Source organism: Bos taurus, chromosome 20 (assembly GCF_002263795.3).
Source record: "Bos taurus isolate L1 Dominette 01449 registration number 42190680 breed Hereford chromosome 20, ARS-UCD2.0, whole genome shotgun sequence".
Lineage (NCBI taxonomy): Eukaryota > Metazoa > Chordata > Mammalia > Artiodactyla > Bovidae > Bos > Bos taurus.
This window is the reverse complement of record NC_037347.1, coordinates 65,408,054-65,434,587: the sequence shown is the minus strand read 5'-3', so window position 1 is coordinate 65,434,587 and position 26,534 is coordinate 65,408,054. Positions and strand designations below refer to the sequence as shown.

Sequence of the window (26,534 nt, the reverse complement as noted above, 5' to 3'; positions counted from 1 at the left end):
CTTTCAACTTCAGCTTCTTTGGCATTAGTGGTTGGGGCATAGACTTGGATTACTGTGATATTGAATAGTTTACCTTGGAGATGAATAGAGATAATTCTGTCATTTTTGAGATTGCATCCAAGTACTGCATTTCAGAGTCTTGTTGACTATGAGGGCTATTCCATTTCTTCTAAGGGATTCTTGCTACTACAAAGCTACAGTAATTAAAACTGTATGGCACTGACATAAAAATAGACACAGACCAATGGAACAGAATACAAAGCCCATAAATAACCCCTTGCATATGCAATAAACTAATATTTTACAAGGGAGTCAATAGTACTCAATAAGAAAAGGATAGTGTCTTTAATAAATGACATTGGAAAAATTGAATACCACATGCATAAGAATGAGGGTGGACCCCTATTATACACCACTAAGAAACATTAATTTGAAATGGATAAGATACTTATAAGATCTGAAAATTTAAAATTCCTGAAAGAAAGCATAAGGGGGAAAATCTCCTTGACATTGGTCTTGACAATGATTTGTTTGGATATGACACCAAAAACACAAGCAACAAAAGCTAAAATAAGTGAGTGAAACTCATCAAACTGAAAAGCTTCTGATTAGCAAAAGAAATTGTCAATGAAATGAAAAAGGAAGCTATGGAATGGGAGAAACTATTTGCCAGTAATATATCTGATAATGGATTAATATCCAAAATACACAAAGAGCTCGTGGAATTCAGTGTAAAAAATCAATTTGAAAGTAGGCAGAAGAGTTGAATAGACATTTTCCAAAGAAGACATACAAATGGACAACAATATGTAAAAAAATGCTCAATATTACAATCAGAGAAATGCATATCAAGATCACAATAAAATACTTCCTCACACTCCTTAGAATGGCTGTCATCAAAAAGACAACAGATAGAAGGTGTTGGCAAGGATTTGGAGAAAAGGAAATAAGGGGATATTTTTTTCTCAACCATGAGACAAAAGGAAATCCTCCATTTGCAACAACATGGATGGACCCTGAGGGCATCATGCTTAGTGAAGTAAGTCGGACAGAGAGACAAATACTGTATAATCTCACTTATATGTGAAGTCTAAGACAGCTGAACTCACAGAAACAGAGAGTAGAATGGTGGTTACCAGGAGCTGGGAGTGGGAGAAAGTGGAGAGATAATTGGCCAAAAGTCACAAGCTTCCAGTTATAAGATGAATATATGTTTTGAAGAGCTAAGGGACAGTGTGGTGACTACAGATAATCATACTGTATTATATACTTGAAAGTTGCTAAAAGAATAGATTTTCAGTGTTCTCACCACAAAAAGGAGATGATAATCACTTGAGGTGATGACTTAAATCAAATCCCTTACCATTATTCAGTGGACGTGACAAATAGATTCAAGGTATTAGATCTGATAGACAGAGGCCTGAAGAACTATAAACCGAGGTTCATGACATTGTACAGGAGGCTGTGATCAAGACCATCCTGAAGAAAAAGAAATGCAAAAAGCAAAATGGTTGTCTGAGGAGGACTTACAAATAGCTGAGAAAAGAAGAGGAAAGAAATGCAAAGGAGAAAAGGAAAGATATACACATCTGAATGCAGAGTTCCAAAGAATATCAAGGAGAGATAAGAGAGCCTTCCTAAGTGATCAATGTAAACAAATCAAGGAAAAGAATAGAGTGGGGAAGACTAGAGATCTCTTCAAAGAAAATTAGAGAAACCAAGGGAACATTTCATGCAAAGATGGGCACAATAAAGGACAGAAATGGTATGGACCTAAGAGAAGCAGAAGATACAAAGAAGAGGTGGCAAGAATACACAGAAGAATTATACAAAAAAGATCTTCATGACCCAGATAACCACAGTGGTGTGATCACTCACCTAGAGCCAGATATCCTGGAGTGCAAAGTCAAGTGGGCCTTAGGAAACATCACTACAAACAAAGCTAGTGGAGATGATGGAATTCCAGTTGAGCTATTTCAAATCCTAAAGGATGATGCTGTGTAAGGACTGCCCTCAATATGCCAGCAAATTGGGAAGACTCAGCAGTGGCCACAGGACTGGAAAAGGTCAGTTTTCATTCCAATCCCAAAGAAAGGCAATGCCAAAGAATGTTTAAACTACCATACAACTGTGCTCATCTCACACACTAGCAAAGTAATGCTCAAATTTCTCCAAGCCAGGTCTCAACAGTATGTGAACCGAGAACTTCCAGACGTTCAAAGTAGATTTAGAAAAGGCAGAGGAACCAGAGATCAAAGTGTCAACATCCGTTGGTTATCAAAAAAGCAAGAGAATTCCAGAAAAACATCTACTTCTGCTTTATTGACTGCACTAAAGCCTTTCACTGTGTAAAATTGTGGAAAGTTTTTGTGGAAAAACAAACTGTGGAAAATTCTTAGAGATGGGAATACCAGACCACCTTACCTGCCTCCTGAGAAATCTGTTTTCAGGTCAAAAAGCAACAGTTAAAACAAGACATAGACTGGTTCCAAATTAGGAAATAAATACATCAAAGATGTATATTGTCACCCTGCTTATTCAACTTATATGCAGAGTACATCATGCAAAATGCCAGGCTGGATGAAGCACGTACTGGAATCAAGAATGCCAGGAAAAGTATCAATAACTTCAGATATGCAGATGACACCACCCTTGTGGCAGCAAGTGAAGAAGAACTAAAGAGCCTCTTGATGAAAGTAAAAGCAGAGAGTGAAAGATCTGGCTTAAAACTCAACATTCAAAAAATGAAGATAATGGCATGCAGTCCTATCACTTCATGGCAAATAGATGGGGAAACAATGGAAACAGTGAGAGACTTTATTTTCTTGGGCTCCAAAATCACTGCAGATGGTGACTGCAGCCATGAACTTAAAAGACGTTTGCTCCTTGAAAGAAAAACTATGTCCACCTTAAATAGTGTATTAAAAAGCAGAGACATCGCTTTGCCAACAGTGGTCCATCTAGTCAGTTACGGTTTTTCCAGTAGCCATGTATGGATGTGAGAGTTGGACTAAAGCTGAGCGCCAAAGACCTGATGCTTTTGAACTGTGGTATTGGAGAAGACTCTTGAGAGTCCCTTGGACTGCAAGGAGATAAAACCAGTCAATTCTATAGGAAATCAATCCTGAATATTCATTGGAAGGACTGATGCTGAAGCTGATGTTTCAATATTTTGGCCACCTTATATAAAGAGTTGACTCATTAGAAAAGACCCTGGTGCTGGGAAAGATTGAAGGTAGGAGGATAAGGGGAAAACAGAGGTTGAGATGGTTGGATGGCATCACCAACCTGGTGGACATGAGTTTGAGCAAGCTCTAGGAGTTGGTGATGGACAGGGAAGCCTGGCATGCTGCAGTCCATGCAGTAGCAAAGAGTCAAACTCAACTGAGCAACTGAACTGATCTGAACTGAGCTGAGGTGATGAGGGTGATAGCTAACGCTATGGTGATAAACATTTTCCAATATGTAAGTGTATCAAAACACATTGTACACCTCAAACTTACATAGTCAGTTATATTTCAATAAAACTAGAATGAAAGTAACTGAAATATATCAAAAGACAAAGTGTCTACACAGGTCACTTCCAGCCCTGACTCGGCTGGTGAAGTTTAGTCACTCAGTCATGTCCGACTCTGTGACCTCCTAGACTGTAACCCACCAGACTCCTCTATCCATGGAATTTTCCAGCCAAGAATATTGTAGTTGCCATTTCCTTCTCCACGGGATCTTCCCAACCCATGGATTGAACCCATGTCTCCTGTGTCCGGCAGTCACTGGCAGGTGTATTCTTTATCACTGAGCCACCAGGGAAGCCCATATGATGCATCTCCCACCATTGGAAAGGAATGGTTTATCTTTTTAAATGACTGAGCTGTTTTAGAACTCTCCTATCTGCCCACAGCCCTGGCAGTCATTGGAAACAAACAAATCAGCTGTCGGGAAATAGGTGTGCTTTGATGGCTGCTGAGTCTGAGAAGTAGAGTACAGGAATCCTAGCTGAGCTGTCATCTTCACGCTTCATCACCCACCAGCATCGCCTCGCCAGGACTCAGCCACTGTGCTGGTGACCAGAGGGGAAGAGTGTTCTGAGAGCAGATATCAGCAGGATGCTATATGCTGTTTAACTGGAAAACCAGAAGGGAGCATCAGAAAAGTGGTACCAACACAGGCATCTCAGCAACTGTTTCTCCAGCCAGACTTGGAAGAAGATTTCCTGACAGGGCAATTGGCCATCTTTATTTTGCCTTCTGCATTTTAACACCAGCATTTCCTTTCTAGTGTGTTTTTGCTTTATTCTGGACAGCATCATCTTCTGACATTGTAATTGAGATCCCAGTCCTATGCTCAGCAAGGTGCAGCAGATTCATCCTTGCAGCAGCATCCACTTGGCCAAAACTTGAGCTTTTTGCATCCCTTCACAATGATGGCTCAGTGGGTAAAGAATCTACCTGTAATCCAAGAGACATAGGAGATACGGGTTTGATTCCTGGGTCGGGAAGATCCCCTGGAGAAGAAAATGGCAACCCATACCAGTATTCTTGCCTGGAGAATCCCACATGCCTCCAGAAGAGTCTGGCGGCCTACAGTCCAAAGGGTCACAATGAAATATGTCATAAGACAAAGTGTCTACACAGGTCACTCCCAGCCCTGACTCAGCTGGTGATGTTTAGTTGCTCAGTCATTTCTGACTCTGTGACCCCCCTGGGCCATATGTAGCCCACCAGACTCCTCTCTCCATGGAATTTTCCAGCCAAGAATATTGAAGTGGACACGACTGAATATTAAAGAGTCGGACAGGACTGAGTGACTAAGCACAGCACACAGTGAAGATGCCTGAGGGTTCAGAGGGGTCTGGTCGGTAAAGCCAGGCAGTTCCTAACTTACTGGTATCACACAGCTACATCCAGAAGTAAACTGATCGTCAGCCGTTCAACACGAGGGTCTCACGTGGGAGGAAGGGGGCGGGAGCCATCGTCTCTTCGTGGATCTTTTCTTTATGAAACATGGGCTTCAGGAACCAGGGCCCCAGAGGTCAGACTACTTTTGATCCCAGTGAGAGGCCTGGGAAGGTCTTATTTTTACCTCCGTTTGCGTATTGTTTCCAATACCACAGAAACTCGGTTTCTTGAGGTCGTCTTCTTAATAAGAGGCTTATGTATAGAAAACACAAAGTTTTGAAATATTATGTGTGTGGATACGTGCCTGGACTGCATTCTCCCCTGAGAGCAGTGAAAATGTCATTTTTATCTCACGGAGCTGTTTGCCTTTAGGTTAAAGACTGTTCACCAAGCACTTCCATCACCCTCACCCAATTTGTTAGGTTTCTTTGTTTTCTTGGCCTCTGGAAACCTGAGGGCCAGAGTGATGGCTCCATTAACAGCCTCAGGGTGAGGGCTGGCTGTAAATTAGTGTGTGGCTACAGGCACATTTGGGTGTCTGTGTCTCCAGAGCCCAATTTTTCAGACTGAAAAATAAGCTGTCTGGTCACATTTTGGCTAGCACTGTCAAGCGAAGAATCCTAGAGTCAGAAACTTTCTGTTATATTAGCTCTGTCTTCCATACTTCATAACAAAGTGGCAACACGACCCTAACATGGTCAAGTCCAAAGTAGATTTCACCCTAAAACTTAAAGGAGAGAGACCTCATATCCCAGTGACTGTCAATTTTATATAAATGGCCGACACAGTTGTTAATGCGTGAACTGTGTCACCTACACGAAGATGTGTTGAGGTCCAAACCCCAGTGGCTGAGGAGGTGACCTCATTTGGACATAGGGTCGTTGCACGTGTATTCAGTTACAATGTGGTCCTGCTGGTGTGCTGCTGCCTGTGCTAGGTCACGCCTGACTCTGCCACCCCATGGACTGCAGCCCACCAGGCTCCTCGTTCCATGGGATTTCCCAGGCAAGAACACTGGAGTGGGCTTCCATTCCTTCTCCAGGGGATCTTCCCCACCCCAGGATCAAACGCATGTCTCCTGCAACTCCTGCATTATAGGTTCTTTACTGCTGAGCCATCAGGGAGAGCAGGGTGGCCCTAATCCAATATGATTGGTGTCCTTATAAGAAGATGGCCAGGGTGGTCCGATGGTTAAGAATCCACCTTGCAGTGCAGGGGACATGGGTGCAATCCCTCATCTGGGACGATCCCACATCCACGGAGCAACTAAGCCCATGGACCACAACTGCTGAGCCTGTGCTCTAGAGCCCAGGAGCCCCAACTACTGGAGCCCACGCACCCTAGAGCCCATGCTTCACAACTGGAGAAGCCACTTCAGTGAGAAGCCCATACATCGCAACTAGAGAAAAAGCCTACACACAGCAACAAAGACCCAGCACAGCCAAAAATAGTGATTTTTAAAAAAATTATGTGGATTGAAAAAAAAAGAAGAAGACAGCTATATGGAGACAGACATAGGATGGGGTCAGGGGAACCACGTGATGATGAAGATAGCCATTGGAATGAAACAGTGCCCAACCAGCCACTGAAGCCAGGATGAGACAAGGATGGATTTCTCTGCAGGTTTCAGAGGGAGGGCAGCCCTGCCGGCACCCTGATTTTGAATGTCTAGCCTCCAGAACCGTGAGGTGACACATTTATGCTGATTTAAGCCATGCTGTGAGATGGTTTCAGCAGCCACAAGAAACTAATACGACCGGCCTGGTTGACTAGACGTTGCCAGAAGACATCCCGGAATCTTATTCTGTCTGTGCTGATGTCTCCCACATGCTACCTACTCCTCTTCCTCCCAGTCTACCCTGTGTTCAGTAAGAGCAAGGAACCCAGGAATGGGCCTGTAGATGGAAAAATTCATCCTTCAAGCTTCAGGAGCCCAACAGCCCTGGCCTGTGAATGGCCCACATGGGAGAGACGGGTTCTGATTGGAGTCGGCAGTTCTTTGGGGCTGGATGAATCAAAGAAATTTTTGAGAAATCTAAATGAAATCCAAGACAGCAGGTTACAGTTCTTTCTAGTCAACCAAGAACATCAGAAAGAAATAAGGCATCTGTGTATCGGTACCCAAGTCTGTCTCATAGGCCATGTTGCACGCAATTATTTCAGAGGTCCATTGAGTTCTGCACTTTCCAATGCACTGCCTGGGCCAGCAATGAGTCTTTCCTTGTGTGGTTTTTCTCCAAGTCCACAGTGGCACTTGCCACCATTCCTCATTAAGGCTCAGGATCTGGGAGTTATGTAGAGAAGGTCATTTCTACTCCTAAACCGACGTTTACATGTGTGAGGAGTCCCAGTAAAGGATTTTTCCCTCTAGGTTGCTTGCATGTATTTTCTGTGTGATTATCTGAAAACCCAGCCTGCCCTGAACTGCACAAGGAGGGTCTTACCTCCTCTCCATCAGTGAGAAGAATCAGAGATGGCTCTGTAAAGGTGGGGCATCCATTCCCTTATTTGGGGATTCCCTGGGGACCTGAGTTCTGATTGGTTGCATTGATTAAGCTACTGTAAGATGCTGACCTCAGAGTTAACATTTTACTCTCAGTTTAGGTTTACAGGGTGATAAGTGAAACAGTCATGGAGGGTGTCATAACAATTTTCTCAGAGCCTAGAATTTTAAAGTAGTAGAGTGTCCGTAAAGCAATGTGAAAATTAAAAACGGCCCACACCAGCTTCTTGGGCAGTGTTGCCTATGTTGTACTACTTTTTTTTTTTTTTTTACTGAGTTGTGAGGCTTGTGGGATCTTAATTCCCCAACCAGGTATCAAACCCAAGCCCCAGCAGTGAAAGCACCAGAGTCCTAACCTCTGGACTACCAGGGAATTCCCTGCACCACTTTTATTAACTGGTCAGTATCCTGTCAGTATCCTTCCCAGGTGGCTCAGATGGTAAAGAATCTGCATGCAATGCAGGAGACCCGGATTCCATCCCTGGATGGGGAAGATCCCCTGGAGAAGGGAATGGCAACCCACTCCAGTATTCTGGCCTGGAGAACTCCATGGACAGAGGAGCCTGGCTGGCTACAGCCCATGGGGTTACAAAGAGTCAGACATGACTGAACAACTAAAATAAATAAAAAATCCTGTCCATGTAGCCCATATGGTGGGGGGAGGGGGGTATGAATTTAAAAGTCACTGAAGTCTGCGTTGTTTATAAACATCCGCTCCTCACAGTCACCTCAAGTGCACTATTAGACACAGATGCCATGGGCTCAAAAAGGATCTTCATTTCTTGACCGTCTGAGCCACCAGGGAAGCAACTCTGGATCTTCATTTCTTAAAATCTGTCCTATTGAGACAGGAAAGTGACATTTCTCAGCCCACTTTATTCACAGAGAGAAACTGGTGACCTCCTTATGGCTGTTGAGCTCAATTTTTTTTTTTTCCAGCCACAGTTGGGCTCAGGAGGAGGAAAGAGACCTGAGTACAAGCATAGCCTTTCTGGAGAGTTCTCTTACGTCTGACACCCATCAGCCACTGGGACTGGAGATTCTGTTTCCTCTTTTCTACTAGAATCCACCTGTCATTCTGCTAATGAAATTCACCAGCCTGCATTCTCTTATCTTTTTCTCTAGCTTCCTCGCCCCATTCCCTTATCACTGTATGGTTAATACTAAAAATCATGAGTGCCACTTATAAAGTGCCTCCTGTGTGCCAGGCTATGTGCCAGTTACATCAGTATCTGACTTACTGTCCAAGGCAGCCTACATGATGGATATCAGTACCCACTTTGGGTGATGAGGAAGGTGAAGTTTAGAGGAGTTTATCCCAGGTGCCAAGCTCACTAGACTAGAGCAGGGGAGACATGATTCCATCCTCGTTTACTTACGTCAAAGCCCACCTGCGCTCTTGGGTACTTGATCAATTTCTCCTATGTCATCAGCCCTCGAATCTTCTATGGAGAAAAAGGAAAATCTCACCACCAGTTCAACTCACAAGCAGAAACTGATGACCTGATATTTTACACTTGATTAAATACAGGCTATGCTGTTTATGTGACATAATGCCCATACATTATCAACTTTCCTTTCTGAAGTCTCATTTACTGTGGGGAATAATCATTTGTCAGCTTCTGCAAGATTCCCCTGGGGTATCAAGTAGATTTCTCCTTGTTTGCTGAACTTGTCAGGGTTCTCCCGGAAAACAGAACCCTTATGTTGACACAAAAAAAATGGACTATCACACATGCCAAGTAGGATGAGTTTGTGGCCATTGCCTACAAGATTGTGGTAAGGATGGAGGGCTCCAGCCAGCATGGTAAGAACTCTTGGGGCAGTGGGCCAGGAACTTGGTGGGGCAGTGGGCCAGGGGTGTCCATCTGTTACACCTTTGTGATACAAAACCCCATGGAAGGAGGACTAAGAATCAACACCTGCCAGAAAGCTGTAAGAGCATGTATTATTCCTTAGTCCAAGTGGCTTATAGAAATTAAGTTCCCTACTTCATTTTTGTATCTCCTATGATCATTCATTCCTAGCACACTGTCTCTTTCTGCAAATAATTACTAAAAAAAAAAAATACAAATCATATAATCAAACTATCCATACTGATCCCAGAAATAAAAAGAAAATATTACAAATATTCTGTTATTCTTTTATATATTTGCTAGAGCTTGGTATAAAGTAAGAAATCTATAGTCATTTGGAAGATTTTTTTCTTTTACTGAGCTCTCAAAATAAGGATTATTTTGTTTTCTCTTGATGCAATCTGGGTTTGCAAATATATTTAAAATGTGTGTGTGTGTGTGTGTTTGGTTGATTGGTGTAGAATGTAGACAGGCTTTAGAGATTCTGAAACTTGTTGATGCATGAATTCTAAGTCCTATGTGTATGTTGTTTTCTCGTATTGTTCTCGTCTGTTTGTTTCTTAATAGACCAGGCATTTGGAAAGACCTAAAGACCATGGGCTCAGTATCTCTCTTTATATTTTTCATCACACTGCTTGTTCTGGGCAGACAGGTAAGAAGCTTGTTTCTTCTATAACTTCTCTAAAGTGCTGTATTAATAATACTTTGCTCCTGCACATTGCTGTTGCTTCATGCAAACAAATGTTGAAGCAGCAGCAGCAGCATCTTATCACAACAGAAAAGCAGGTAGCACAAGGTAGCTTGGATGTAGACACTAGGAAAAGGCCTCTATTGCTTCCCTAAGAGGCAGACTTTGTGAATGGTAGAAATGTGAGTCAATGAATTTCCTGTGAAGCCTCAAAATAAATATGTAAGTTTTGTAAGCCTACAAAAGTATTCCCTCAATAGCTGACATTAATTGGGAAAAATGTCCCTTGCCTGGGGTTTTCATCTGCATTTCAGAAGGTATGACTTCTTTTTCTTTGAACTGGGTATTAAACATCCTTACTGTCACTTGCAGTTATCCCTAGAAGTATGGTCCCGGTTCAAAACTTTGGTTTTGTAATACAAATGAAATGTCCTCCTCGGCCTCTGTGCCCCTCTGGCCTCCCAGTGGAGCCTCTGGGTGCAGGACTTTGTTGGGCAATATTCTTTCTCTGCCTGCAAACAAGGACAATCACCCACAAACTAAAAAGTATCCCATACAGCTAGCTTTACCTCAACCAACATTTTAAGTTCTTTGATGGATAACATGAAACAGAGAAGTGGTTTATTTGGAGACAACCAAGGAAAAGGCAAGGCCAATTAAATTACATATACACCTCTAAACTGTAACATTATATGAGACGCAAACTATCAACTGGGAGTGTGGGTCCAGCTTCCATTTCTCACCAGGAGGAAGCAATTACTGATCTCACGGTCAGGGCAGAGACCAGGCCTGTGACAATCAGTGCAGCACGTAGGGATGCCAGCCATCCTCTGCCATCTTCCTGGAGGCCACAGTGCAGCCCTCTCCAGTCTCTGGAGTGCTCCACTGTGGTCCTGACACATAGCTCAGAAGACCTGGGTCCCCTCATCGTCGTCCGCACCTCTGTCCCTGGCACAGATTCACCATGGGGAGCCAGGAGGCTGATCTTCACTCCAGAATCATTAAGTGAATGATTTACTAAGGTCCAAAGTCTTCTGGGATAACAAGCACTGTGAAGTCTGTGACACCGGGCTTCTGCATACACTTCAGGAAATGCAGCTGTATTATAAAACCTTATTATAAATAAGGTTTTCAAGTGCCATAAGAATTCATGGCCTCAGAGTTACTTCTTTTCTGAATATGTTTTAAAAAATAGCACAGACACTTTGCAACTTATTTCATTATTATTTGTCCTGATGGCTCCCCTGCCCTATGACCATCTTTCTGGAAATGATCACCATGTACGTGCTTTCTAAGAAAATGTTTATGCTAAATACTGCTTTAGGCATCTCAAAAACTTTAGTGAAGAAATAACAAAGTCCTAGACAAGAGCACCCCACTCTGGTACTCTTGCCTGGAAAATCCCATGGATGGAAGGAGCCTGGTGGGCTACACAGTCCATGGGGTTGCACAGAGTTGGACACGACTGAGTGACTTCACTTTCACTTTTCACTTTCATGCACTGGAGAAGGAAATGGCACCCCACTCCAGTGTTCTTGCCTGGAGAATCCCAGGGACGGGGGAGCCTGGTGGGCTGCCGTCTATGGGGTCGCACAGAGTCGGACACGACTGAAGCGACTTAGCAGCAGCAGCAGCAGCAGTGGCAACCTGGTGCCTGAGAGTGAGGCCAAGGTCCTTGTGTGAGAGCGTTAGCATCCTTGGATGCTCAAACATACACACACTGGGCTTGCTGCCTGCCTACACTGACTCCTTGGCTCTGCTCATGTTTCATTTTTCTCTGATCTTCAACCCATGTCTTCTCAAAGCCACCACCATAGATTGCTTCTGTCACTTTAGTTTAAAACCAGCCACACCACTAATTTGCCCCCCACCTTCAAAAAAATCCAAGTAAATAATCTGTTCTCCAAGTGAGAGACCTTTTCTAGTACATACATAGCATGGTTTCCATAAATACAGAATGTGGAGAAATGTAACAGTAATATAAAAAACTTTTTAAATATCTGTTTTGTAATCTTTTTTTAAAAATGCCTCCCCAGAGGAAGAGGAGTAATTTTTGTGTATATCATATATAGTTTGAATCAAACCTAATTTCAGTGAATGATCATTGCTCGTTCAGACTTTGAAATGTAATTTTTTTTTTTAAATTGCCATCTGTGCCTGAGGCCATTTATGAGTGTTTTGTTTTATTTTGTGCCATTACTGGTATATCTAATCAAACCCATAAAACAAACTCGCTCCATTTGGTTCTTCTTTGCGTTTATTTGTCAGTATCTGTGCTGAGATACACTTTATTATTTAGGCCCTTCTGTTATAGGAAGATAATTCAAGGTTATTTCATTATATGAAATTGTATACATCAGAGCAGACACAAAATGATGCCAAACCAAAGAGACTCTGTGACAGTAATTGAGCCTCTCTATTTATACAATGTTAATAACAGCTGGTTTTCAAAAACTTTGAATTTTAATACATTATAAGCATGAACACATATGTGTTTACCAGCAGGCACCATCTTAATTAAATGATATAAAAATGAACTTTTGTCTAAATATAATGTCATTCTCTCAGTACAGTGCAGCCCCAAATGGAAAAACACTTACTTTTCAATGAACACTTAATTATATAATTTGTGGTAGAGGAAAACTGATTTTCAGAGATTAAAGGCAAACTGCCACGAATGAACACTATTATTTTTTAAATGCAAATCATGAAATGCACTCTCTCTACTAATGTATTTTCCAAGTTTCATTTATTCATTATTTATATTCTATCATGCCTCATTTCAAAAATAATTCAAGCCACCTTTTATTAATATAACTGTGTAAGAAGCTTTTATGTCATCTTTTTTTTTTTTTCTTTCAAGCCTCACTATTTCCTCTGTTCCTGAGGCTGGTTGCTTCCCAAATTTGCATTTTTGCATATCTGCGTTAGAAGGTGAATGAGAGACAGTTGGGGTAAACAGAGGGTTTGGTAGGGAGGATGACAATTCTGTTTGGGGGCGTTCTTTTTTAGATTTTGTCTCATTCTTTTTATTTTCTCTTTAAAACCTCCACTCTCCGGCAGGACAAGATGCCTATTGTTTCTTTACCTCTGTGTCCTCTTGTAACAGAATGAATATTACTGTAGGTTAGACTTCTTATGGAAGAACAAGTTCAAAAAAGAGCGGGAGGAGATAGAAACCATGGAGAACTTGAACCGAGTGCTGCTGGAGAACGTGCTTCCTGCGCACGTGGCTGAGCACTTCCTGGCACGGAGCCTGAAGAACGAGGTCAGAGAGGCGGGGCTGGTGGGGAGAGGCGGGGCTGATGCGGGGAGGCGGGGCTGATGCGGGGAGGCGGGGCTATGGGGGCTTACCAGGTGAGGCAGGGCTCAGAGATGTGTAAGATACTACGTGCGTTCCTATGAAATGTTCACTGATAGTTGGGAGGGAATGAGGGATCCAGAAACCTATGGATGGATGAACTTGTTAATAGAGAAGCTGAACCTTGATGACACTGATGTACACAAAGCCACAGAGTGAGAAGGCTTGTAACAGTATTTTTCTATTTAAAAAAAAAAAAACAAAAAAAACCACTTTATTTTTCAATAATTAAAGTTTATGTTGAGAAGAACTTGCCTCGTGGCAGGGGAGGGGCCGGACCTTATCCCTAGTCTTTCTGGAAGTGTGCTGGGCATGGTCAGCCAGTCCAGGGGCTCCATTCACTTCCCTATTTTTTCTCCTGGTGTTTTCAGCTTTCGGTAGGTTATTCAGGAACTCATTTTCCTGTGGGTCAGAGATAATGAAATCATTACATCTATTAAGGAGGAACCATCTGTTTTCGTTAACAATGTAAGAGCGTCTTTGTCTATATGTCTCGCTGTCGGTTCAGTCTATGAATTCAGCAGGTATCTAAGGTTGCCCCTGCCCTGTGTCAGGCCGGTGCTTGGCCTGCTGAGCCACAGTCCGTGGGCTTGCAAAGGGCAGACATGACTGAGTGACTGAACAACAGCTGCCGCTGCATGCAGGCCAGCGACCTTCTGTCCCCAGTGTGTCTCGGGTGCTCCCAAGACGGGGATGACATTTTCTCCCAAGTTGCCTCATCATCGCACTATTTTAATAGTTTAAGAACACACACAGAGTCATCTACAGCCTTCACCACCCCCATGGGCTCCATGAGGAAGGCTGCAGAGTGGGCTTGAACCTTGGACTAGGTGCCACCTGGCTTCAAAGGCAGTTTGGGAACTTTTTCAGGACCAAGTAGGAGTCAGCACACTTCGATGAGACCAGCTCTGGACTTTGTTGCCTAGTTTGTCATATCAAGAAGGTGAATTCTGTGGGGGTGGGGGTGGCCCCCTCCATGTCCACATTGTGCCTTGTGTGCATGAACCTGACTTAGGCAGCGAAATGATTTTCCCTGCAGTCTGCACCCATTCACCAAGCACCCAGCTTATTCCTTCATGCAGGAAACATACTCCTGACCCAGGCCAGCTGCAGCCCCATAGGAAAACAAACAGAAGCTCAGTGTCAAAGTTTTACAAACTCTTATTGCCACAGACAACTCCAAGTTCCCTCACCACATATTAGGAGTCTAGTTTTCGCTTAGGAACCCCTGATCCCCTAGGCATCATTTGATTTGCTCTGTCTAGCTGCCAACCTGACTTTGCTTCAGAGGATAGAGCTGCACACGTTGAATCTTAGATCAGGGGCATCAGGCCAATGAGACTGTCCTTGAAGTGAGTTCATTCTGCATAGCGCTGGGCTGCAAAAGGTGTGTGCTCAGTCATGTCCAACACTGGGTGACCCTGTGGACTATAACCTGCCGGGCTCCTCTGTCCATGGGACTCTCCAGGCAAGAATACTGGAGTGGGTTGCTATGCCCTCCTCTGGATGGTCTTCCCGACCCAGGGATTGAACCTGCATCTCTTGCACCTGCTGCACTGGCAGGCGGATTCTTTACCAACTGTCAATCTGGGACTGCAAAAATCTCTGTATTTCATCAGACAACACAGAACGCCCCTGGGCTGTGACTTCCCACATTTTATTACCAATTTTTGTTGGTTAGGTAAATATTAGGAGGAAGCAGGGGTGGGAAGCTACTCAAGCAGCCGCTGTGACTGTTGGGGATTAAAAAATTCCCTGCCCATCCAGTGATTAACACTCCATGTTTCCACTCCCAGCGGCATGGGTTTAATCCCTGACCAGGGGACTAAGATCCCAAATGCCACGAGACAAAAAAAAATTACAGAGAAGCCTGTCAGGCTGAAGATCAGACAGGTAATGAAGGAGGTTCTGTTGCTACAATACTCGTGGAGAATCCTGAATGCAGAAGAGAGCACCCAGAATGAGGCTGAAGGAGAAAGAGAGCCTCTAGCTCCCTGCCTAAAAGATTTGAGAGCTCCCATCGGGAATCTCTTTTCCAAGAAAAGGTCATTGGAAAAGACCCTGATGCTGGGAAAGATTGAGAGCAAGAGGAGAAGGAGGTGACAGAAGATGAGCTGGTTTGATGGCATCACTGATTCCATGGACATGAATTTGAGCAAGCTCCATGAAGGACAGGGAAGCCTGGCGGGCTACAATCCATGAGGTCGCAAAGAGTTGTACACGACTTAGTGACTGAACAACAACAACAATCGTGAACCTCATAAGGGAGGGTTTTGTTTTCTGGGTTTTTCCCTGTGTTATGGAAAAACCAGAATGAACTTTGTGGCCAACCCAGTAACAAAGTTATTATAAAGAGATTCCTTAGAGTGCATAGCAAACTCCTGCCCCATCCTCTGACTTCCCTATGGATGGGCAGGCTGCCTGACTTCTCTCGGAACACAGATGACCCTTCCTGTCCACAGTTGACTTCATCCCTGGGCAGAAAAGCCCACTTCCCTGACCCGGGGATGTCTCATCCTAAGCTCATGATTCTGGGCCAGGAAGGCTGAGGTTGTCGGACCTACTGCAGCTAAACAGCGATGGGGTCTGTGCTGTTTAACAGTGTGGATATGGTCCAGGCTCCTGGCCCATCCTCGGGGTCAAGGTCAAATAGATGCCCCCTGTGTGTGATAGCGCTCTCGCCCCTTCCCACTGTGACCCCGCCCCCAAGGCTTCCCTGAGGGAAAGTGCTGCCTGTTGTTGAACGTGCAGACTCTGGAACAGGATCATTCCTGGGGGCTTCCAGACCCAAACTGGGCAAGGTCATAGCCAATGCTGGGACCAGAGACGTCCCGAACCCAAGAGCAGGGCTTCCCCAAATGAAGGGATGCCCGAGGTACCAGCTACACGTGCCCCTCTCAGACTCCGGGGCCACTTTCCTCTCCTGTGAGGCCCCACTTGGCCACTGACAGCAAAGCTCTTGTCCCAGGCCTGGCCCTTCTTAGCTGTTGGACTCAGGCTCCATCCTCACAGAGGCTCTAACTAATTTCCAAAGCAGTAATTGGTGCGAAACTTGTAGAGTTGTGTCTGGCATGCAGTAAACACTCAATCTTAGTTACCTTTCAAGCAAATATCCCAAATTTAACACAAAACTTGAGAACCACTGCCTCCTGGAATTTATCAAAATCTGTCCAGGATGTGGCTACCCTACAGCCTTTCAAGTTTGGACTAGAGTGGACAATAAAACAAACATCATCACCCTGCCGCTATCCAGAAGCATCACCTCCTTAGCTCCTTCTCTTTGGGGCAGGCTGAGCACTCACAGCTTTTGAATGCAGAGACCCAACCAAGTCTGAGCTTCTCAGGTGGTTTAGTGATAAGAAAAAATTGTCCAGTAGAGGCAAGTTTGATCTTTGGGTTGGGAAGATCTCCTGGAGGAGGGCATGGCAACCCACTCCAGTATTCTTGCCTGGAGAACCCCATGGACAGAGGAGCCTGACAGGCTACAGTCCATAGCATCACACAGAGTCCAACATGAGTGAAGCAACTTAGCACACTCGCATACAAATGGCAGTGTATCTTTCAGTTCCATGGTAAATGTTAATACTCCATGGTATTCTGGAACATTCCCTGGAAACATGACCTATGACTTCGGCTAAGACCCAGGTTTTTGGGGCTCCAAAATCACTGCAGATGGTGACTGCAGCCATGAAATTAAAAGACGCTTACTCCTTGGAAAGAAAGTTATGACAAACCTAGATAGCATATTCAAGAGCAGAGACTTTACTTTGCCAACAAAGGTCCATCTAGTCAAGGCTATGGTTTTTCCAGTTGTCATATACAGATATGAGAGTTGGACTGTAAAGAAAGCTGAGTGCCAAAGAATTGATGCTTTTGAACTGTGGTGTTGGAGAAGACTCTTGAGAGTCCCTTGGACTGCAAGGAGATCCAACCAGTCCATTCTAAAGGATATTAGTCCTGAATTTCTGAAGGACTGATGTTGAAGCTGAAACCCCAATACTTTGGCCACCTGATGAGAAGAACTGACTCATTGGAAAAGACCCTGATGTTGGGAAAGATTGAACACAGGAGGAGAAGGGGATGACAGAGGATAAGATGGTTGGATAGCATCACCGACTCAATGGATATGAGTTTGAATAAACTTCGGGAGTCGGTGATGGACAGGGAGGCCTGGCGTGCTGCAGTCCATGGGGTGGCAAAGAGTCAGATACAACTGAACAACCGAACTGAACTGAACTGAAGACCCATGTTAACAAAGAGCCTTTTGATTCTCCACCTGCCATATGCACATGCAGACAAAACTCCTCTCCCTTCAGAAGTACAGAATAAAGAATGATTTAATGACAGTAATCCCCAAAAGATTTTGCTTTTGATTTAAGACTGTTCACTGCACCTGTGCTCCAGATCTGTGCCAGAGAGCTGCTGTGTCCAGCTTTGCAGGCTCTTCTTCTCCCTTCCCCAGGGCACTGGTTTCCCTTAAGGCATCCCAAGGTTCTCCACCAGCTGCTGACCGTCCTTACCAGGTCTGAACCCTCAGGCCATTCAGAGTCTGGACCGAGCTCTGTGCGCCCAGACGGAGCCCACAGGTTTACAAAGCCTTTGCTCCAGACTGCTGCACTGTGGCAGGAGCAGGGCTGAGAGGTCCCTAAAATAGACATCCCGGCCCACTCCCGTCCCTTGTTGAAGAAAACCACATTTTCTCCTCAGTTGCCCCTTTGCCGAGTCCCCAGTGGTCAGGGTTGTGTGTAATTTTTGAGCCAGGCAGCCTCACTGTGCGATAGCTGAGGCTTGACCAAAACAAGATACAGGGGCTCCCCTAGTGATTCAGTGGTTAGTATAAAAAAAAAAAAAAAAAAAAAGCCTGCCAATGCAAGAGACAAAGGTTCAAACCCCGATCTGGGAAGATCCCACATGCCTCGGAGCAACTAAGACCATGCCTCACAACTACTGAGCCTGTGCTCGAACTGCAGGAAGCCCAGGAATCACAGCTATTGAAGCCCACAAGGCTTAGAGCCTGTGCTCTGCAATAGGAGAAACCACCGTGATGAGAAGCCTGTGTACAACTCAAGAGTGGTCCGTGCTCGCTGCAACTAGAGAAGAGCCCCAGCAGCAGCAAAAACCCAGCACAGCCAAAAATAAATCAATTAATTTAATTAAATTAAAAAAAAATTAGACACAGATGTCACTGTGGGTACAGGGTGGGAGGGTGAGGAGGTCACCAGGCAGGCAAAGAGCTTCCCCTTCTCAGCTATCTACCCCCTCTCAACACCCAGGCAGCTCTCTCAACCTGTTCCTTGCAGTCAGGCTAGAAAACAACAGGGGCTGAGAGATGCTTCTGTGCTTTCTAATGACTTGACTCCCCTGAAGACTTCAGACACAAGCTGGCAGGCTGAGCATAAACACAGGCCACCTGGGGGAGGAGAAAGGTGGGAACATCTCCTCCCAGCTGTGGCCTGAGTCAGCAAGAGAGAGTGCCGGGCCCAGACTCTGAACCCCAAGCTTGTGGCAGTTCTGACCATTTTCCAGGGCACACCAAGCAGACCTCTCCATACCTGGGCATAAGCTGTACCAACCACACTTTGTTCTCCTGATCTCTGCTTCCCTCTCCTCTCCAGCCCAACTCTAAGCTCCTTAGGGAAGGGCTTATGTTGTCTCTCTGTGTCCCTAATACCTGGTGTGAAGCCTGCCTGCAGCAGGCCCCCTTGAGGCTGTGTGCGTGCCTGTGTGTCTATACAGCAGATGCTAAAGTGAATACCAGCCCATGACACCGAGAGACAGGAGGACTCATATCCCAAAGGGAGTGCTGCACAACTCTCAGCTCTTCACTCCCAGGCACACCAGGGGCGGGGGGATCAGAGGCAGAATGTAGTGAGAAGGGAGCGCCCTCCGCAAAGGACGTGAGAAGTCCTCCCTTCATGTCTCAAAACTGGACCAAAATGGACCACTCATCCTGATGCGAAAACTGACTAAAAAAAGACCCTGATGCTGGGAAAGATTGAAGGCGGAGAAGGGGATGACAGAGGATGAGCTGGTTGGATGGCATCACCGACACAATGGACATGAGTTTGAGTGAGCTCTGGAAGTTAGTGATAGACAGGGAGGCCTGGCATGATGCAGTCCATGGGGTCGCAAAGAGTTGGACACGACTGAGTGACTGAACTGAGTGACAGCCTGGGATGCGTACCTTAGATTTGTGTCTCTGAGTGGTCCTGGGGCAGCAGCACCATCAAGGGGGCACAGGTGCCTGGTGGGTTCCTGATGGGTGGGTGGGGCAGGGGTGGGGGGCAGGGCTGATGGGAGTGTCTGGGCCAAGACAGTTGGAAGGCTGCAGGTAGGGACTCTGAAGGTTGGGAGGGCAAAGCATGCTGACTGTCTCCAGCGAGCCAGCAAGAGAAGACAGTTGGTGTGGGGTCATTTTAGATCCGGTTTGGAAAAGCTGCTTGTAGGTCCCAATAGAGAAGCTAGAAGAATAACCAGAAAGCCGGGGGTGAAGACAATAATCATGAGTAAGAGGGGAGGGCGTGGTCCACGTCAAGGGAAGCTTGGCAGATTGTCCCATGATCAGGGAAGTGATGGGGTGTCTCCAAATAACCCAAGGAAATGTCCACTAGGCTTAAGTTCATAGTTGAAGTTCAAGGAACTGTGATGTAGTTAATGGGACGTGTTCCTTCTCCAGAAGACACTTCTTTTTTCCCTTGTTCTCCACCCCTGGGGTGCTTTGGAAAACCTGACTAGCCATCTAGGGAGGGGTAAGAGCAGAAACACGAGGAGCAGAGATAGAGAAGCCAACCATGGCCTTTTTCACTCTGCAGACACCCTCCCCCAGGAGGCCCACACTGGGGAAGGAGAAAGCCACACATCCCATGGGGATCTAAGTTTTGACTTCTCGTTATATTGGATACTTAAATTATTGATAACAGGACTCATGTTACCTGGGAATAGCAAGAAGAGTCGTGGAGTTAGCCCAAGTTTTCATCCAGAGCTAGGAAAAAAAAAAAAAAAAACTAAATCTCACTCAATAAACTGTAAAGGACAGCAGGCACAGAAGTGCAGTTGCTTCGTGATGGTTTTTCTGTAACTTGAGCTTCTTCAGGAGAATGGTGACATTTGAGTGAATGTTGGAATGGCATCTACGCTTCCCATTCCAAAGCTCGGTGAGATTCTTTTTGGCAGCTGTGTGCTGGACAAGGGTCACCCGTGCTAGACTCTGAATTCCAAAATCTCCTCCAAGGCTTTCCACCTACCCTAGCCTCACCCCAGGTCCTCTGGAAGGATAAGATAAGCTCAGGTCACCAACCAATCTGGCTCCAAGCCCAACCCAAAGACCTGAAGGAATCTCTCTTGAGTTTAGGGTATGGTTCTAAAACCTGTAAGTTTCATTAGCTCTAGTGAATCTGTAAAGCTTCTCATCTGCGAAGTTGCCCTAATTCTCCAGAATCGCCCTGTGGCAACCCTGAGCCAGGAACTAGAGAGTCAGGGATCCCCACTCACTCAACAGTGTATTTGTATTAGTATTTCTGTGTATTTCCCCGGAGGCTCCAAGTGACCCATTTGTCAAAAGAGGGTGGGTAAGCAGTTTGCAGTCCCAGTCCCAGCAGCACTTATAGCCTGCAGAGCACCAGGCCAGGACTCCAGAGATTAACAATTCTTTTTTCTAAGCCGGTGGGAACCTTGGTGCGTCACTGAACTCCCTTGAACTAACAATTCCTCATTTGTCCTGTGATTCTTAATCAAGGCTGCACAACAGGATAACCCGTGGAGCTTTACAAAAAGATGTGCATTCTCAGAGCATGCCCCAGGGGCAAGGTTCAGTTGGTCATGGGGAGGCCCCGGTGTCACCTTCTTGAAAGTTTCATTGGTGACTCTCCCAGGCATTCCTGTTGAAGACTGGAATAAGATGACCCATCAGGCCCCTTCCAGCTTCAGTAACCTAGGTCTTCTGGGGCAAGAGTTCAGAGGACAATTCTGAGAGTGTCAACCTGAAGATATTTTATCAGACCCCAAATCAGCACAGTTAAAATCATCCCTCATGGCTTCCCTGGTGGCTCAGAGGTTAAAGCGTCTGCCTGAAATGTGGGAGACCCGGGTTCAATCCCTGTGTCGGGAAAATCCCCTGGAGAAGGAAATGGCAACCCACTCCAGTATTCTTGCCTGGAGAATTCCATGGACCGGAGGAGCCTGGTGGGCTACAGTCCACGGGGTTGTAAAGAGTCGGACTCGACTGAGTGACTTCACTTTCACTTTCATTTCCAAACTGCCAGTCAGTTCAGTCTTGCATTTCCTTATCCCCCACCCCAGACACTGGAAAGACCCCAGGGGAGAGAAGAAAGGCAAAGTGACATGAAGCTACAAGTGACTCAGGGCCCCATGCTGCCCCCAATTCAGGCCGCACAGTGTGTGGTCACCAGGAAATGCAGGGTGAAGTGTACAGCGTAGTATTTGTAAGAGTGAAGTCTACATCAGACTTGGTAGCCTTGGGAAAGTATTGTAACTGCTCTGCCTAAAATTCTCGTCAGGGGCAAGTTAATGCTGGTAGTTCAGAGGGGCGCACATCCTGCCACGCAGTGAGCATTCAGTCAGTGCTGGCGATTGTCGTGTGTATTCTTGTCATCATCACCATTCCCCAGAGGGTCACTTCAGCTGATGTCAGCAGATGCCAGGGAAACGCAAGGTACAGAAAATATATCCTTGCTTTGCTTGATGTACCCCTTTTCATAAAGAGTGGGGAAGTCTGTGGAGCCTACACTACTTTTAGGAAACTGGCATTTTTAACTAGAGCAGGCTTCCAGGGGCTTTTCTCTCCCCCATTACCTTGGCACCCTGGCTTAGTCAGTGTTACTGCAACCTAAACTTGACAGTCACACATGCCACAGAGTATCTTCCCAGGATATGAATGTGCACAAAAACCACCTTTCAGAGAGAGGAAGTACAGGTCTGCACAAAGAGCCAACCTAACCATATTGAGAGCAGAGTAGAAAAGGAAAACCTTAAGTCTGTTGTTCACGTATTTTATACAGATTGTGAGACCGTAACAGAAGGCATTACAGGATGGTTGGCTCTGGAAATAAGAAGATGACAGAAGTGTAGCTTTCCCAGGAAGCAGTTATGTCTTGCCACGGGTCACCATTGCCCCAATATGTTCCTTATGAGACCTCTATGGAGGAAATATGATTTTTCTGAGAGGTCACCAAACTTTGGAGATACGGTGCTGTCAGAGTGCCCACTCCCTGGTAATGGATTCATCTGGGTGCCCCAGAAAGCAGAACACACTGGTAACAGTCATGCAGGGTGGATCCCCTTGGTCTAGCGGGCAAACAGGAAGTGCCATTTGGGAGCTTTCTCCCCTCCGCTCAGAGGCCGCCATCTTGTTTAACAGAACTCTCATGGTTCTTGGTGGAGTGCTTCCCGTCATGCACTGCGCCCACATTGGCGCCTGGCCGTTCTGCCTGTGTCAGGCCGGCCATCCAAGGGCCCCGAGGAGCCAGCACCAGTGGAAGAGCAGATCCTCGGCCCCCCAGGACCAGCTCCCGCGCCCACGTAGTGACCCTTTCTTTATGAAATCCCCGCTGAACTTGAAGGTTTCTCTGTGTGTTGGGGAAATTATGGCAACACCTTGAAACTGTACTTACAAGACATTTTAATCATGTCTGTGCATAAAGAACTATGAGCCTGTATTACTCTAAAGAGAAAAATTCACAACACACTCCAATCCAAAGGATGTAGCTATAACGAGTCACGTTAGGACAGTGTCATAGTTTGGAAAATCATTTTGTTTCCCTTTAGTTGTTTAGAGAACATTCTTTTTTCCCCTAAGCAAGAAGTCTATCAGTTCCCTTCAGTTCAGTCACTTAGTCGTGTCCGACTCTTTGCGACCCCGTGAACCGCAGCACGCCAGGCCTCCCTGTCCATCACCAACTCCCGGAGTCCACCCAAACCCATGTCCATGGAGTCGGTGATGGCATCCAACCATCTCATCCTCTGTCGTCCCCTTCTGTGGTCTCTTGTAATTGTCTACGATAGAGAGGGCAGAGAGGGGTGAGCGGAAGGGCACCTCATACTAGCTGGTAGTGACAGTGGCCGTGTGGCGTCGATGATTCTGAGCCTGAATCCAGCCCGCCGGAAGCCTTCACCTGTGCTCAGTGAAATAGGCCGGGGACGAGAGGGCGGGGCGGGCGCAGTGGCCACTGGGTGATTTCTTCACCAGTCCTGACATAAAGAAGCACTTGCACTAGGAGCAGCTTTCCTTGAAAAGTTTCCTAGTGCTCAGCAGTTCCTTTTCTCCTGGGCAGGAGTTATACCACCAGTCCTACGACTGCGTCTGCGTCATGTTTGCCTCCATTCCTGATTTCAAAGAATTCTATACAGAATCAGACGTGAACAAGGAGGGTTTGGAATGCCTTCGGCTCCTGAACGAGATCATTGCCGACTTTGATGATGTAGGTATTAAGAGTTACCCTTCAGCCTGGGTGGGTGGTGAATGGATACATGTGTGTGTGTATATATATATATGGTTGAGTCCCTTTGCTGTCCACCTGAAGCTATCACAGCATTGTTAATCGGCTATACTCCAATACAAAATGCATGCTAAGTCGCTTCAGTCGTGTCTGACTCTTGGCAACCCTATGGACTATAGCCCCCAGGCTCCTGTGTCCATGGGATTCTCCAGGCAAGAATACTGGAGTGGGTTGCCACGCCTCCTCCAGGAGATCTTCCTGACCCAGGGATTGAACCTGAGTCCCAATACAAAATAAAAAGTTAAAAAAAGAAAAAAAAGAGTTACCCCTGATGGGCAGAGGTGACCCCAGCCCCACACTCTGACATTCCTGTGGACTGGCACATTTGAAGTTAGTGCAATATCATGGCATATCTGAAAACTCATCCTTTGGCAAAATTGCTGGTGGTTGGCATTAATCTTTTTGCTCTATTTAGGTTACTAATTTTGGTGAGGCAAACACATACTGTTTGCAAAGCTGATGTGATTGCTAGGAACAACTACCAAAATCCGTTCAATAATACCTTTCCAGTATGCTCATAAATTTTCTTGAAAGGCCTGAACTCCAAGGAAAATACTTGCGCATATCTTTATACATAAAAAAGATAATGAATATATTTATCATAGTGGATTATTGGCATGTCTCTCTGTATAGACTCCAAGGTCTCTGTCAGATATCAACTTGAAGTGTGCATGGATGGCCTACTTTATTATTGAAAAAGCAATATGAATGCAGTACAATATATTTTAGAAAGGACAAAGTATATGTCTTAGATTTTGAAATAGATGTCATTTTTCAATTTTCTGCCTACCAAGGGAACAACGTGCTTTGTTTTCTAGGAAGAACAAACAGACTCCTGATATGAAAGATATGGATGCTACACCATTTTTAATAATATCGTGCAAATATAGGAAAAATTGACATCAGTGAACATAGGTTCATCGTGATTAATGGAACTTTGAAATACAGTGATGAATGATGTAATAGGAAGGTCTTAGGCCAAGCATCTAAATGCGTTTCTCTACTACCACCGTTGTTACCTCGAGGTTGACTCAAGACTTGTGGTGAAGTAATGACAACTGGAGGCTTCCACTGTTGTGCTGGGTCCCTAGACGAAAATGGGGGCATATTTCCTCCAGCTGTTCCTCTGTAAAATAGATGTTCTCCAGCATTAGTGTCCTTGCAGGTTTGATTGGCTCATAGAGATGTGAGAATGAGATTTGCTCACCTATCTTAGATTCTCTAACGTGGAACCACCTCTGAAAGCAGGAGTACCCAGGAAGGCTCTAGAAGGTGTTCTCAGCCTTCTGTCCCTGCCATTGTCCTGCTGAGCAGATACAGAACCTTCCAGAGTTTCCTTCATTTGCTCTCTCCATCTGGTCTTTCTCTTTCCTACCACTTATCTTATTTCTACCTTTCTTCCATCCCACCCTAAGGCTTAATATAGTGGATGGGGAGGAGCCCAGTAAGAAACTGATTATTGGTGCCAGAAGCTGAGACAAAAAAATAAATTAGGAGCAGGGCTAATAGGAGGAGCCATTCTAGATCTTTATTCCCTCCACTCCAAGTTTTCAGAGGGCAAAGGCCAGTCCCTGGCACCACGTGTGGTGTGCTCTGCTGTGCTAAGTTGCCTCAGTCGTGTACGACGCTTTGTGACCCTATGGACTGTCGTCCCCAGGCTCTGTCCATGGCATTCTCCAGGCAAGAATGAAGTGCCATGCCCTTCTCCAGCCCCAGCACTATAACTGGTCATAAATTACCCTCACCATTCAGGGAAGACCTCACACTTTGAATCATTTTGTATTTAGGTGCTTCAAACACAGAGTAGGAAATGTATTTGAGGAAAATTTGAAAATTTAATGAGGCAGTTATCACTCACATGATAGGCTATCCTGCTTTCTTCACTAGGAAATTCTGAAAAATAATTTGTGTTAACTGGAAGTAAATTATTATACTGTATTTCCTTCCAAGGACACATGCTTTGTGAAATTGATGAAGTGTGCTTTTCCCAAGATGCCCAGGGTCAAAGGGTGAATAAATGGTGCCCTGTTCCCGTGACTGAGCACTAGAATTTGAGAATGTCTCTTAAGTGTTTGGCATTGGGTCAGCACCCACATGAGTAACTATGATTCTCATTGCTTCCCAGCTGCTCTCCAAGCCGAAGTTCAGTGGTGTTGAAAAGATCAAGACCATCGGCAGCACGTACATGGCAGCGACAGGTCTGAGCGCGGTGCCCAGCCAGGAGCACGCCCAGGTACACACGTGTTGGTGACACCCGGCACACGTGAGCCTTGGCTCCGCCCACAGGTCATCCATGAGCCAAAACAGTCATGCAGTGGCCCATACATTGTACTCTAAGCACAACCCAAACCTCAGTGATTAAGGTCTCATGAGAAAAGATGAGAATTCTGGAGGCTTCTGTGGCTGTGTTCACTGAACCCCTTTCTCTGGCAGACAAGGTAGAAAAAACAAGGCAGTTGCTTAATACCGGATAAATATACAAGAAAGGAGATTTCAGTTCAGTTCAGTTCAGTCACTCAGTCGTGTCCGACTCTTTGCGACCCCATGAATCACAGCATGCCAGGCCTCCCTGTCCATCACCAACTCCCGGAGTTCACACAAACTCATGTGCATCAAGTCGGTGATGCAGGGTGACTCATTATAGGTGGCTCAGATGGTAAAGAATCTGCCTGCAGTGCAGGAGACCTGGGTTCAATCCCTGGGTCGAGAAGATG

General features: G+C 45.4%; 1 protein-coding gene and 1 long non-coding RNA gene across 2 annotated transcripts in view; one reads left to right on the top strand and one right to left on the bottom strand.

Moving 5' to 3' along the window:
- The window catches only part of ADCY2 (adenylate cyclase 2), a 454,379-nt gene that overhangs the window by 408,494 nt on the left and 19,351 nt on the right, over positions 1-26,534 (top strand). Inside the window, exons 19-22 of the mRNA XM_024981538.2 lie at positions 9,825-9,909; positions 13,055-13,213; positions 23,596-23,742; positions 25,946-26,053. Of these exons, the coding sequence (XP_024837306.1) occupies positions 9,825-9,909; positions 13,055-13,213; positions 23,596-23,742; positions 25,946-26,053 (499 nt within the window). The remainder of the gene's footprint in view (positions 1-9,824; positions 9,910-13,054; positions 13,214-23,595; positions 23,743-25,945; positions 26,054-26,534) is intronic.
- On the bottom strand, positions 13,520-23,655 carry LOC132343253 (uncharacterized). Its single transcript, XR_009492001.1, has 3 exons — positions 23,358-23,655; positions 20,239-20,288; positions 13,520-13,708 (listed from the first exon to the last, which is right to left on the bottom strand). It is a non-coding gene; the product is annotated as an uncharacterized lncRNA (long non-coding RNA).